General features: G+C 49.1%; 1 protein-coding gene and 1 non-coding gene across 2 annotated transcripts in view; one reads left to right on the top strand and one right to left on the bottom strand.

Moving 5' to 3' along the window:
* Positions 1 to 1,396: 1,396 nt before the first annotated feature.
* The window catches only part of LOC119929948 (maestro heat-like repeat-containing protein family member 7), a 32,284-nt gene continuing 19,136 nt past the window's right edge, over positions 1,397 to 14,544 (bottom strand). Inside the window, exons 16-23 of the mRNA XM_038748329.1 lie at positions 14,317 to 14,457; positions 11,964 to 12,134; positions 11,256 to 11,411; positions 7,322 to 7,444; positions 7,075 to 7,174; positions 5,296 to 5,361; positions 3,130 to 3,302; positions 1,397 to 1,623 (exon numbers count right to left, since the gene is read on the bottom strand). Of these exons, the coding sequence (XP_038604257.1) occupies positions 3,157 to 3,302; positions 5,296 to 5,361; positions 7,075 to 7,174; positions 7,322 to 7,444; positions 11,256 to 11,411; positions 11,964 to 12,134; positions 14,317 to 14,457 (903 nt within the window). The 3' untranslated portion in view covers positions 1,397 to 1,623; positions 3,130 to 3,156. The remainder of the gene's footprint in view (positions 1,624 to 3,129; positions 3,303 to 5,295; positions 5,362 to 7,074; positions 7,175 to 7,321; positions 7,445 to 11,255; positions 11,412 to 11,963; positions 12,135 to 14,316; positions 14,458 to 14,544) is intronic.
* LOC119930286 lies at positions 13,491 to 13,628 on the top strand. The gene has a single exon (XR_005451768.1). It is a non-coding gene; the product is annotated as a small nucleolar RNA SNORA7 (small nucleolar RNA).

Raw genomic sequence — 14,544 nt, 5'->3', positions numbered from 1 at the left:
CCACTTCGTTTTCCGGTGTGCTGTTCTGCCAGAGAATATTTACTTCAAGCCTAGGCCATTTGAGTTTCTTTTGGAGTCAGAGGTCATGGGTTCGAATCCCGGCTCCGCCACATGTCTGCTGTGTGACCTTGGGCAAGTCACTTAACTTCTCTGAGCCTCAGTTCCCTCATCTGTAAAATGGGGATTAAGACTGTGAGCCCCATGTGGGACAACTTGATCACCTTGTATCCACCCCCAGCTCTCAGAACAGTGCTCTGCACATAGTAAGCGCTTAACAAATGCCATCATTATTATTATTATTATTTCGGGAGCCCAGGTTTTCACTGAATGATTCTGCTCCTTGTGTGCCTTCTGCACAAGAAGAATAGAGTAACTGACCCGGGCTCAAGTGAAATCTCCTCACTTGCCAGGGTCCAAAATAATCTGGCTGTACTTTGGATTTCCCGGAAACCAACGAAACCTCCTTAATTTGGGCAAGGCCGAAAGCCGGTTGGGCTACGGACTCTGACTCCAGCGTCTGACCAGATCATGGAACAGGTCTGGGAAACGGTCTGGAAACAAGCCCTCAATCAGCTCGATTCTCTGGAGTACATAGATACCTCTCTACAGCAAGGACCCTGTTGTTCATTCATTCATTCATTCAATCGTATTTATTGAGCGCTTACTATGTGCAGAGCACTGCACTAAGCGCTTGGGAAGTACAAGTTGGCAACACAACCCAACATGTTGTGCCCGTGGTGGGCGTGAGGGGGGAAAAGGGGCAGGGAGGTCCCACCTGACACAGGCGCACAGACTTCAGGCATGACTATTTGTCTGCTGTGTGACCTTGGCATTTCTTGGCATTTCTGAGCGTGGCTCAGAGGAAAGAGCCTGGGCTTTGGAGTCAGAGGTCATGGGTTCAAATCCCGGCTCTGCCAACTGTCAGCTGGGTGACTTTGGGCAAGTCACTTCACTTCTCTGCGCCTCAGTTACCTCGTCTGCAAAAGGGGGATTAAGACTGCGAGCCCCTTGTGGGACAACCTGATCACCTTGTAACCCCTGAATGCTTAGAACAGTGCTTTGCACATAGTAAGTGCTTAATAAATCCCATCATTATTATTATATGAACTGTGTCCTACCTGATTACCTTGTAACTACCCCAGAGTTGAGAACACTGCCTGGCACAGAGTAAATGCTTAACAAATACCATAAAAAAAAACCCAAAACTGCACTGAACCTTCTACCCTTTGGTGAGCTCAGGAAACCCCTTTACTCTTCTCCTTTCTTTCCTCCTTTCCATGTTCCTGCCTCCTTCTTCTTCACTCCCTTACCTCCCTTCTCCCAGTCCTCAGAGACCCCAAGACACTAGGCTTTACCCCAAACTTTATTTTGTGGGGGAAAGAAGTGACGAGCTAAGGGAAGATGTAGGTGATGGGGAAAGTGAGGGTGGAAGGGGCCGATGGTGGGACCGTCCTATACAGAGTTGGGAAACGGGCCCGGGGAAGAGATAATCTAAGCCTTCCTCCAGAACTGTTTGGTTCCCTGGCCCTCCACCACGAGCTCCACATTAGATCAGGACGGGCCACAGGGCACGGCCACCAACAGAGGCATCCTGGTGCCTCAGCCAAGGATGAGGAGAGGGGTCTGCAAATGAGAGAAAAAAACAGAGTGATTCAATCAAATCAACTTCATCATCATCAATCGTATTTATTGAGCGCTTACTGTATGCAGAGCACTGTACTAAGCGCTTGGGAAGTACAAGTTGGCAACATATAGAGACAGTCCCTACCCAACAGTGGGCTCACAGTCTAAAAGACTTCCTCCTCTCTTGCCCCCAGTCCCAAACCTCCCTTCTTTCACAGAGGAAAGGCTCCTAGTATGGGAATCAGACAAGACATTGTTCTTCCAAGAGGTTCTGTTTGGGAAGGTCTGAGGGCCAAGGTGTCCTCCTCCCTCCAGGATGGCCCATCCTGATTGCACCTTTAAAAGGGAAGCAGTGTGGCCTGGTGGCTAGAGCATGGACCTGGGAATCAGAAGGACCTGCGTTCTGATCCCGGCTCTGCCACTTGACCTCGGGCAAGCTACTTCAATTCTCTGTGCCTCAGTTACCTCATCGGCGAAGTGGGAATTAAGACTGTGAACCCCAGGTGGGACGTGGACTGTATCTAGCCCGATTTGCTTGTATCGACCCCAGCTTAGTACAGCGCCTGGCACATAATAATAATAATAACAGCGTGGCTCAGTGGAAAAGAGCCCGGGCTTTGGAGTCAGAGGTCGTGGGTTCAAATCCCAGCTCCGCCAATTAGCTGTGTGACTTTGGGCAAGTCACTTCACTTCTCTGGGCCTCAGTTACCTCATCTGTAAAAATGGGGATTAAGGTTGTGAGCCCCACTGTGGGACAACCTGATCACCTTGTAACCTCCCCAGTGCTTAGAACAGTGCATTGCACATAGTAAGTGCTTAATAAATGCCATCTTTATCATTATTATTATTATTATTATTATTATGGCATTTGTTGGGGAGGATACAAGGTGATCAGGCTGTCCCACGGAGGACAGTCTTAATCCCCATTTTACAGATGGGGTCACTGAGGCCCAGAAAACTGAAGTGACTTGCCCAAAGTCACACAGCTGACAAGTGGCGGAGCTGGGATTTGAACCCATGACCTCTGACTCCAAAGCCCGGGCTCTTTCTAGTAAGCACTCATCAAATGCCATTTAAAAAATGGCCCTGAGGACACGCTGCTCCTCTGTCATGAGTCTAAAGGGGTGGACCGACAGAGGGAGGCCTATTCTATAGAGTCAATCAATCAATCAATCAATCGTATTTATTGAGCGCTTACTGTGTGCAGAGCACTGTACTAAGAGCTTGGGAAATACAAGTTGGCAACATATAGAGACAGTCCCTACCCAACGGTGGGCTCACAGTCTAATAGGGGGAGACAGAGAACAAAACCAAACGTACTAACAAAATAAAATAAATAGAATAGATATGTACAAGTAAAATAAATAAATAAATAAATAGAGTAATAAATATGTACAAACATATATACATATATACAGGTGCTGTGGGGAAGGGAAGGAGGTAAGGTGGGGGGGGGGGGGATGGAGAGGGGGTCTCCCTGGGTCTTCCGGAAGCGATGGCTCTCACCTGTGCCCTTCTGTGGCCCAGACATTTCTAGGAAGAGACACGGCTAAAGAGTTTCCTCCACCCGGACACTGGCTTGGGCTCTGGCTCCATGACTGCCTTTTGGACTCTGTTGAGGGCCTGGATTGCGATGATGCGCACAGAGGGCTCATGGTCATTCAACAGAGGTGACAGGGCTGAACGGAGAAGAGAAGCAGGTCAGAGGCACCATCTCAAATCCCCCCAGCCCCGGGAACTAGCACTGGCCCAGCACCCAGGGCCTGAAAAGATGCAGGAAAACACATTGAATTTGGAGGTTGAAAACTGGATCTGGTTCTCTCCTCCACCATTGTGTTTGGCCAGGCTGTCTCCCTTTCCTTCTGTCCTTTCCTTCTTCCCCACCACGTCTCTACGGTCTTCTGATTATTTAGTGGTCGTCACCCTCATGGGCAAGAGCCACAACGCCCCAGGCAAATCTGACAGAAAGTTCCCGAATTCTCCAGGTCCTTAGCACTGGGCACCGGACAAGCTTGTCATTGCCCGTGAGCCTCTTCCTCCCAAAGAAGGGGGCCCACAGGTGATAAGCAGCTCTAAGATGGCTGGGTGTGAGAACAGACTGGTCAGCTTCTTCACCAAAAAAGCGAGAGAGGAAACACAAAGAGCTGCTGCTTACGGCCTCCCCCGGCTCACAGTTTGGAGTTAAGGAGCGCGAGAGTTCCTGGCGGGCAGACACGGGGTTCCAGAGACAGTCACCCATCAGAACAGCTCCAGGGAAGACATGCTTCTCCCTAGGCTTTATTTCCAGGGAAGAAGTGGTGTTTTAGGAGCACACAAATCCCTGGCACTGTCACCCGCTATCAGCCCGAGGAGGCCGAAGGCAGCAGCGATTCAGTTTCCTCCGCTGCTCCGGTGAAGGAGCTGCCCTGCTCGTTCTCACCCTCCGTGCCACTGAATTATGGGCAGGGTCGTGAATTTCCCGTGGTTGGGGAGGAGAAAGTGCAGGGGGTGGGACAGCAGTGGCAGTTTTACTTCCCATGCTCCCAGGAGGGGCAGGGAAACCATCAACATTATCATTATCATCCGCATCATCTGGGCTGTTGGCTGTTGCAGCTGCTGAGAGGAAGTGAAGAGGAATTGGTAGTTCCTGGTGGGCAGAGAACATTCTGTTGCATTGTACTCTCCCAAGTGCTCCCACACTGTAAGCACTCAATAAAATACCATTGATCGATTGAAGACAATGCCCCAGCCCTGTAGGCAGTTACATTCAGTAGAGAAACATGTGGGACAACCTGATTATCTTGTATGTACCCCAGTGCCTAGAACAGTGCTTGGCACATAGTAAGTGCTTAACAAACACCATCGGTATTATTCAGTCTCAGAGGGGGCAGATCTAACCTCTGACTAATCTCACAACTTCTCTGCACCTCAGTAAAATGGGGATTAAGACTGTGAGCCCCCCGTGGGACAACCTGATCACCTTGTAATCTCCTCAGCGCATAGAACAGTGCTTTGCACATAGTAAGTGCTTAATAAATGCTATCATTATTATTATTATTTCCCTTCTTGCTACAACATCTGTGCACTTGAGTTCAAACCCTCTAAGACTTTGGGCACTCACCCCTATAATAATAATAATAATAATAATAATAATAATGGCATTTATTAAGTGCTTACTATGTGCAAAGCACTGTTCTAAGCGCTGAGGAGGTTACAAGGTGATCAGGTTTGTCCCACGGGGGGCTCACAGTCTTAATCCCCATTTTACAGGTGAGGTAACTGAGGCCCAGAGAAGTGAAGTGACTTGCCCAAAGTCACACAGCTGACAATTGGCAGAGCTGGGATTTGAACCCATGACCTCTGACTCCAAAGCCTGGGCTCTTTCCACTGAGCCACGCTGCTTCTCTTATGCCACCCACGGCATTTATGGGCATATCTTTATGCATTTTCCCTTTCCCTACTTGCCTCCTCTTCCTGTGATTCATCTCCCCCCACAAATAGTAAACTCCTGGAGGGTAGGGATTGTGTTTATTTACTCTAATATGTTTATTAAAGTGCTCTGAACAGAATAAGTGGTTACTAAATACCACTGATTGGCTGACCCCAAACAGTGCCCTAGCGATGAGAAAAGGCAAAGGACTCCGCTGGAGACCCCATCTGACAAACCTTCCCAGACCAAGGGCAGGTACTGACCATCTTCTATCCAGTCGGTCCTCTTCATGCAGAGCTGGCTGGGCTTCATGTTCTTTACTACAAGCCCTGGGTGCAGGATGGAAAAAAGGAGACTCAGGTAAATCATAAATAATGATGGCATTTGTTAAGCGCTTACTATGTGCGAAGCACTGTTCTAAACACTGGAGGGGGATACAAGGTGATCAGGTTGTCCCACGTGGGGCTCACAGTCTTAATCCCCATTTTACAGATGAGTTCACTGAGGCTCAGAGAAGTTAAGTGACTTGCCCAAGGTCACACAGCAGACATGTGGCGGAGCCGGTATTCGAACCCATGACCTCTGGCTCCCAAGCCCGGGCTCTTTCCACTGAGCCACGCTGCTTCTCCCTTCCTCCCTTCAAGGCCCTACTGAAAGCTCACCTCCTCCAGGAGGCCTTCCCAGACTGAGCCCCTTCCTACCTCTCCCCCTCGTCCCCCTCTCCATCCCCCCCATCTTACCTCCTTCCCTTCCCCACAGCACCTGTATATATGTATATATGTTTGTACATATTTATTACTCTATTTATTTATTTATTTATTTTACTTGTACATATCTATTCTATTTATTTTATTTCGTTAGTATGTTTGGTTTTGTTCTCCGTCTCCCCCTTTTAGACTGTGAGCCCACTGTTGGGTAGGGACTGCCCCTATATGTTGTCAACTTGTACTTCCCAAGCGCTTAGTACAGTGCTCTGCACACAGTAAGCGCTCAATAAATACGATTGATTGATTGATTGATTCTCCCGGATGTGCTTCCCTCAGGTGTGGACCACATCCTTGGGCACCACAGCCTAAGAGTTTCTCTCTTCCAGCAAACTAGGCAGTCGACGCAATAATAATAATAATGATGGTATTTGTTAAGTGCTTACTATGTGCAAAGCACTGTTCTAAGCGCTGGGGAGGTTACAAGGTGATCAGGTTGTCCCACGGGGGGCTCACAGTTTTTTAATCCCCATTTTACAGATGAGGTAATTGAGGCACAGAGAAGTTAAGTGACTTGCCCAAAGTCACACAGCTGACAGTTGGTGGAGTCGGTATATGAACCCATGACCTCTGACTCCAAAGCCCAGGCTCTTTCCACTGAGCCACGCTGCTTCCCTAATAATGGCTGACACCCGTCAGGTCAGTCAGTCCAGAGGATTGGCTACTTTTGATTACCTGCACCGATCATTATTCCTTTCTCCCCCAGTTGGCTCCTCAGAAAACTGCTAAATTCTGGGAGAAACAGCCAGGGGAGAGGGACTCTCATCACAGAAATGAAAGCACCTGATTTTTATTAATGTCTGTCTCTCCCTCTAGACAGTAAGCTTCTTATGGACTGGGACTGTATCTGCCAGTTCTGTTGCATTGTACTCTCCCGAGCGCCTAGTACAGTGTTCTGCACATAGAAAGCACTCAATAAATCATCATCATCAATCGTATTTATTGAGCGCTTACTATTTGCAGAGCACTGTACTAAGCACTTGGGAAGTACAAATTGGCAACATATAGAGACAGTCCCTACCCAACAGTGGGCTCACAGTCTATAAGGGGGAGACAGAGAACAAAACCAAACATACTAACAAAATAAAATAAATAGAATAGATATGTACAAATAAAATAAATAAATAAATAGAGTAATAAATATGTACAAACATATATACATATATACAGGTGCTGTGGGGAAGGGAAGGAGGTAAGGGGGGGATGGAGAGGGGGACGAGGGGGAGAGGAAGGAAGGGGCTCAAATACAATTGACTGATTAACTGATTGATTGTTTACCTATAAATTGGGACGAAGCCCGTCTGATTTGGAACTGTGGGCTCTTGGTGAACTCTAGGCTCTGGTCCAGGATGTTAAATTTTCCCCTACAATTTTTCTCCTAATGGGGGAAAAAAATAGAACAGTGAGAATTCCTAAAGGATAAACTGTACATGCTGTGGACATGCTCTGTACAGGGTCCCGATGCTGTACGGTTGAGCACAATTAAATGTCAAGATAGGTTCAAGAAACAGAAGTGCCCACTCACAAAGAACTGGCAGGTCTTTTCCGCTGCAGAAGGGTGGCTGTACCAGGGATGGGGACTGTTCACCTGTCGGGGCAGCTTCCAGCCAAGGAATTGCCCACTCAGCCCAAGAACCTTTCTACATGCCTGGGAGGAGGAAGGAGATGAAGTCAGGGTGTGTCGAAAACCCGTTGGAAACCCACTCACCCTGCCTTCATTAGCCAGGGTGACTCTGTATGAGGGAACGGGCTCCACCCTCCGCCCCCAATTCCTCGCCTCTCCCTCCCATTTTTTCCTGCTGCTCTGAAGGAGCAGCACGGAGAGAGAAGGGAGCAGAGGCCCAGCATGTGATTGAGGAATGTGTACCCCTTCCTTCCAGCCATTCATTCATTCATTCAATCAGTCATATTTATTGAGTGGTTACTGTGTGCAAAGCTGGCTTTAAAGGTCTCCATCCCCTCGCCCCTTTCTACCTCACCTCCCTTCTCTCCTTCTCCATCCCAGCCCACACCCTCCGCTCCCCTGGTGCTCAGCTTCTCGCTGTGTTCCCATCTCACCTGTCTCACCGCCGACCCCTGGCCCACATCCTACCTCTGGCCTGGAATGCCCTCCCTCCTCAAATCCATCAATTTTTATTTTTTATTTATTTTTATGGCATTTATTAAGCACTTACTATGTGCAAAGCACTGTTCTATCAATCACTCTCCCCTCCTTCAAAGCCCCACTGAAGGCACACCTCCTCCAAGGGGCCTTCCCAAACTAAGCCCCCTTTATCTCAGCTCCCCCTCCCTTCCACATCACCTCAACTCACTCTCTTTGCTTCTCCCCCCGCCCCACAGCACTTATGTATATATGTATCTATAATAATATCGATTTATATTGATGCCTGTTTACTTATTTTATTTGCTTATGTTTACTTAAGAGAAGCAGCTTGGCTCAGTGGAAAGAGCCCGGGCTTTGTAGCCTTCTCCAAAGCTGATGCAAACAGAAATCTGGGCTCCCCCCACCCCCAACAATCCCTGACCTTGGCCCTCACCCACATCCTCCACTCTGGCTGCATCTCCAAGGATTCTGTGAGTCCTGGGCATGAGCAGCCACTTAATACAGTGCTCTGCACACAGTAAGCGCTCAATAAATATGATTGAATGAATGAGCAGCCAGGCAGGCAACTCTTTGATGCCCTAGCTCAGCACACACACCCCTGAGCCCACCGAGCTTCTCCTCGGGCTGGGGCACTGAGCTGCCCGCCACCTTGCCCCCACCTTGCCTCTCACTGGTGCCGACTAGTAATAATAATAATAATAATGGCATTTATTAAGCCCTTACTATGTTCAAAGCACTTTTCTAAGCGCTGGGGAGGTTACAAGGTAATCAGGTTGTCCCATATGGGGCTCACAGTCTTAATCCCCATTTTACAGATAAGGGAACTGAGGCCCAGAGAAGTTAAGTGACTTGCCCAAAGTCACACAGCTGACAATTGGCGGAGCCGGGAATTGAACCCGTGACCTCTGATTCCAAAGCCCAGGCTCTTTCCACTGAGCCACCCTGCTTCTCCGAAAAAAGACTGGAGCCTTAATCCACCTCCTTGCTCCTTGGACCGCTCAGCCATGCTATCATCTAGTTGCTGCCCAGTGCCACAACACCCAGCCTTGGGCTATTCATTCCTTCATTCAATCGTATTTATTGAGTGCTTACTGTGTGCAGAGCACTCTAAGCGCTTGAGAAAGTACAACAATGAACAGCCACTTTCCCTGCCCACAACGAGCTTACAGTTTATAGGGGAGAGACGGACATCGATACAAATAAATAAATTACAGATATGCGCGTAAGTGCTGTCTTTTGGACAAAGCCTCTTCAGCTAAGCTTCCCCACAGACAGCCAGATGCCAGCTCCTGCAAGGACAGCTCTGTTAGGGTGAAGATCACGGGCAAGATGCCCAGAGACCTGGCACCCTGGCAGGAGAAGGGCAGAGACTAAGGCTCACAAGGCAGAACTCTGCCTCTGGCCCTCACAGGCTCCACCCTGCAAGAGCTGAAAGGCTCCAGAATAATAATAATGGTATGGGTGCTTACTATGTGTTAAGCATGGTGCTAAGCACTATAATAATAATGTTGGTATTTGTTAAGCGCTTACTATGGGCCAAGTACTGTTCTAAGCACTGAGGTAGACACAAGGTATTCAGATGATCCCACGTGGGGCTCATAGTCTTCATCCCCGTTTTACAGATGAGGGAAGAAGATGTACATTTTCTGTACATTTTACAGCCGACAAGTGGCGGAGCGAGATTAGAACCCACAACCTTTGGCTCCCCAGCCCAGGCTCTTTCCACTGAGCCAGGCTGTTTCTCAAAGGGACAATGTAATCAGATCAGGCACAGTCCCACTCTCCCATGGGTCTCAAGTCTATGGGGAAGGGAGAACGGGAATTTTCACTCCATTCATTCAATCGTATTTATTGAGTGCTCACTGCATGCAGAGCACTGTACTAAGTATTTAATCCTATTTTACATAAGAGGAAACTGAGGCATGGAGAAGTGAAGTGATTAGGTCACACAGCAGGCAAGTGGGGGAGTTGGGGTGAGAACCCAGGTCTCCTGACTCCCAGTCCTGTGATCTTTCCACTAGGCCATGCTGCTTCTCACAGTGTTCCTCACGTTACTGCTTCCAGAGTGAAGAAGGAAGTGGGGAATCTCCACTGGCCCAGGTCTCCTGACTCCCAGTCCTGTGATCTTTCCACTAGGCCATGCTGCTTCTCACAGTGTTCCTCACACTACTGCTTCCAGAGTGAAGAAGGAAGTGGGGAATCTCCACTGGGCCCCATCCCCCGTCCCTCCCCCAGTGAGGAAAGACGGTTCGAGCTGAATCCTGCAGCTGTAAGCAGGACTACAATTGGTGGCCCTGGGAAAATCAGGGTGGCCCTCCTGGAGGCACAGCTGGGACCACCCTCAGTTCCCACTCTAAGGCTGGCACTGCCAACTTTGACAGAGCAACACTGCCCTTATTTCATCATCATCAATCGTATTTATTGAGCGCTTACTGTGTGCAGAGCACTGTACTAAGCGCTTGGGAAGTACAAGTTGGCAACATATAGAGACGGTCCCTACCCAACAGTGGGCTCACAGTCTAATTTGAGCCTCGGTTCCCACCCTACGACTGGCACTGCCAACTTTGACAGAGCAACACGGCCCTTATTTGAGCCTTAAACATTTGCAGTTTTCACCTAGTGTAAAATCAAGTTCCCTCATCATGACACCTTAGGATCAACTTCCGGATCAAGGAGGGTCATTCCTGGCCTAACATGTCTGCTAGCTCTGTTGTATTGTACTCTCCCAAGAGCTTGGTACAGTGCTCTGCGCGTAGAAAGCGCTCAATAAATACCACTGATTGATTGATTGGTTGATGCCATCCTCCAATGCACACACACATATAACCACCTCCCCATTCATATATAATAATAATAATAATGTTGGTATTTGTTAAGCGCTTACTATGTGCAAAGCACTGTTCTAAGCACTGGGGTAGATACAAAGTGATCAGGTTGCCCCACGTGGGGCTCACAGTCTTCATCCCCATTTTACAGCTGAGGGAACTGAGGCCCAGAGAAGTGAAGTGACTTGCCCAAAGTCACACAGCTGACAAGTGGCAGGGCTGGGATTTGAACCCACGACCTCTGACTCCAAAGCCCGGGTCTTTCCACTAGAGCCGCCCCATGATCCTCTGGGCTTTAGCACTCCCTCCGGAAGGACAGAGCCGACTCCGAAAGGCAAGTTCGACCGCAGAGTTGGGAAGAAGACTGTACAGTCGGATGGAGACATAACGATCCGATTGTGTTGTTTCTAACCCAGCCTTTAGCCAAAGGCTCAGCTCCCAAAAGTTCTTAATGAAACCATGATTATGATTTTGTGATTCTATTATTTTAGGATGAATCCAGCAGGACAGTCCCTGTCCTAGGCACGCACCTTGGCCACTCTTATATCCTCATCCTGCAAGTGCAGAATCAGTGGTACCAAGCTTTGGAAGACATGGGTCTTCATTCTCTCCTTATCCTTGCCTTTCCCAACCTTTATGGAATCTCCCAAGAGGGACACAGCCGAGAGACGGACATCCTGTCTCACCTAAGGAAGAGGCACGGAAAGGGGACAGGGTGTTGGCGGATCCCGGCAGGTTGGAGGTTAGGTACGTTTTCAACAGCGTCCAGAGCCCACACTCTGATCCAGTGAGTCACTCCCATCTCCCTGGACCCGAGGGAGACACGGCTACTGACAGTGCTGCAATGTCACATGATCTCATCTTTTCTCCTCGCCAACTTGGTCGCCTGGGGAATACTGAGGGAAGGATTAGTGGGCCCCAGAGGGGCTCCCAGGCTGGGGTAGAGGTGGGTGCTCTTTTAACAGCTTTCTGTCACCTCTAGAGAGACCAGGCAGTTCTTCCAGTCAAAGATCACCAGAACTGATGGTCCCAATGGGCCCCACGGATGGCAGGTAGAGCAGGATATCCGCGCCTCCCCGGAGAGAAACACGGAAGAAAATGCGATGGAAAGCGGCCCGAAGGAAGCTGCTTTAAGAGCTCTGAAGCGAGATTCTGTATCGGATCCTCTCTCTACACCCTCTCCCCGCCCGCCTCTGTCCCCAGACACGACACAAGAGTCTTGCGAATGGTCGTCTCACATCACCGAGCAGAAGCAGCAGAGACGTGATGATGCTAGTGAGCGTCCTGAAGTCCATTTTGCCAAGAAGTTTTCTGAGGACATCTATTGCAAACAACACTTCCCTTTCACTCCTCTTGTGTAAGCTGCTGGAGATGAACGGGAGCATTTCCTTTATCTCTTCCACCTGCACCTGCTTTCCAAGGAAAGCGTGTTAGGGTCAAGGAGAGCAATAGGTCAGATGGGAAATGATGTTTTAACATCGACTTTCCCCCCTTTGACACCAGCCTGGTGTGGCCATGGGAAAAGGTGGGTGTGGGGACGATTCGAATGTCCAGAATGGAACCAGAGAATGGAAAACCTGACATTCGATCTTCCCTTTTTTGTTCCCTCCTGTCCTTCCTGCTGTCTCAAGCCGAAGTTGCCTTTGAAGTCTTGGCGTTCCTTCACATGTGTGGAAACCTGTCAGGCTTGTTGGCTTCTAGCCATTCCAACACCATTAGATCTTCCTGCCTCAACTCCAAAGTGATTCTTCACTTTCCCCAGCCCCATGCCACCCCAGGCTCGGATTCTCTCTAGCCCCTCTGCCCTGTCTAGCCACTAACTATGGGGCCTGCATGTGATAAGGCAGAAACAATTCCAGGGCCAGTGGAGTGGGGAGAAGTGGAAGAAGAAACATGAGAGCGAAACCTAGAAGTCTAGGGGAAAAAGGAGCCAGGGAGAGGGATTGGAGCAAATGATGGGTTTTGACTGCAGGGGATAAGTCAGTCAGTCAATCACATTTATTGAGTACTTACTGTGTGCAGAGCACTTGGGAGAGTACACTATAACAGACACATTCCCTGCCCACAGTGAGCTTACAGCCAAGAGGACTAAGGCCCAGACGGGTTTAAAAACAATACCTGTCACCCTCTAAATTAGCACCAGGCTGAAGAGCCGAGCTACACTTAAGGGATCAGCCATCACCATTAAAAACATTGAGGAGAGCGGAAAACAAGGCAATTGGGAACGCACAATAGAAGTTAAAGACACAGGTCCTGCCTTCAGGGAGCTTATAGTCTGACTGGGGATCCAAGTGGACAGAAATCGCTAAACATATAATAGACAAAGCCTAAGATTGAGCTGCTTGGAAACTAAGCAGGGGTACTTTTGGGGAGTTGAACGATGGCAGCTCTGGGAATCTGGGTCCCTGCCCACATTGGTCAATACAAATTTCCAGTTCCAGCCCCGAATGGTTTCTCAGGAGCCATGATTTTGGCCCCTTACAGCATTCTGGGATTTCAGTTGGAATTGGGTATTCCTTTACACTATAAGCTTGTCTCTAGACCATAAGTTTGTTGTGGGTAGGGAATATATGCATGTTTCTTGTTGTATTGTGCTCTCCCAAGCACTTAGTAAGCTTTGCATATGGTAAGTCCTCAATAAATATGATTGAATGAATCATTCCCTGTGGAGTCCCAGGGCTTGCTTCTCTGCCTGCCCTAGGTCTCTGTTATTAGTAATAAAAATAATAATTATGGTGTTGTTAAGTGTTTACTATGTGTCCTGCATCCTCTCAGGGTCGCATCTGGAGAGTTTCCAGTACTCTATCAGTCTCAACTATGGGAGGGAGAGTCAAGTAGAGGCATATCCATTCCATTCCTAGCTTAGGCAGTGGATAACGAGTGGAAGGTAATCTGCTACAAGTCAAATCTCACCTGTGCTGGGCAGCAGCGACATGGGAGAGAGTTGAGGGCGGACACTCAGGTTTACTGTGCAGGAAGGAGGCAACGGTAAACCGCTTCTGTATTTTTACCAAGAAAACCCTATGGGTAAACTACCAGAATGACTGCAGATGGAGGTGGGGCGTTCTGGGAGAGATGCGTCCATGGCATCGCTATGGGTCAGACTCGACAGCATAAGACAACAACAGCATGTGTCATGCATTGTACTAAGCGCTGGGGTAGATACAAGATAACTGGGTTGGACTCAGTCCCTGTCCCACATGGGGCTCACAGTCTTAATCCTCATTTTACAGAGGAGGTAACTGAGGCACAGAGAAGTTAAGTGACTTGTCCAAGGTCAGAGAGCAGACAGTGAGGCAGAGCCGGGATTAGAATCCAGGACCTTCTGACTCCCAGTCCAGGCTCTATCCACCAGGCCTTGCTGCTTCTACCCAAGTGGGAGGACGGTGCTGTCTGCATGCTGGCCACGTCTACTTTGTCTGCACCAATGGGTTGGACAGGCCAGGCCTGCTCACCTTGCTTCGTAAAGCATCGCTCAGGGAGGAACACTGAGCTTGAAGTTGAGGATGAGGAGACAAATGCCACCAGGGTCACTTAACCCAAGGTCCTGTTTCCTTGCGACCGATGCTGGCTCCGGGCCTCGTGGCTCACCTTTCCCTGATGGCAGAGAAGATTTCTGAGTCCCCGCAGGCCGAGGGTCCGGAAGAGTTCGTTTTCACTCCGCAGCCACTGGCCTAACCTGCCGGTGGTGTATTTCCTGGGGAGTCTCTTGGACAGTGGGCTTTGGAGGAGCTAAAGGAACAAAGCAAATCAGGACCTCGTGTGACTTTCAAACTCCATCCCTCTGCCCCCACTGCTATTTTCCGGGAAGATCGGCAG

Source organism: Tachyglossus aculeatus, chromosome 6 (genome assembly GCF_015852505.1).
Source record: "Tachyglossus aculeatus isolate mTacAcu1 chromosome 6, mTacAcu1.pri, whole genome shotgun sequence".
Taxonomy (NCBI): Eukaryota; Metazoa; Chordata; class Mammalia; order Monotremata; family Tachyglossidae; genus Tachyglossus; species Tachyglossus aculeatus.
This window is presented reverse-complemented; position numbering and strand designations above follow the sequence as displayed.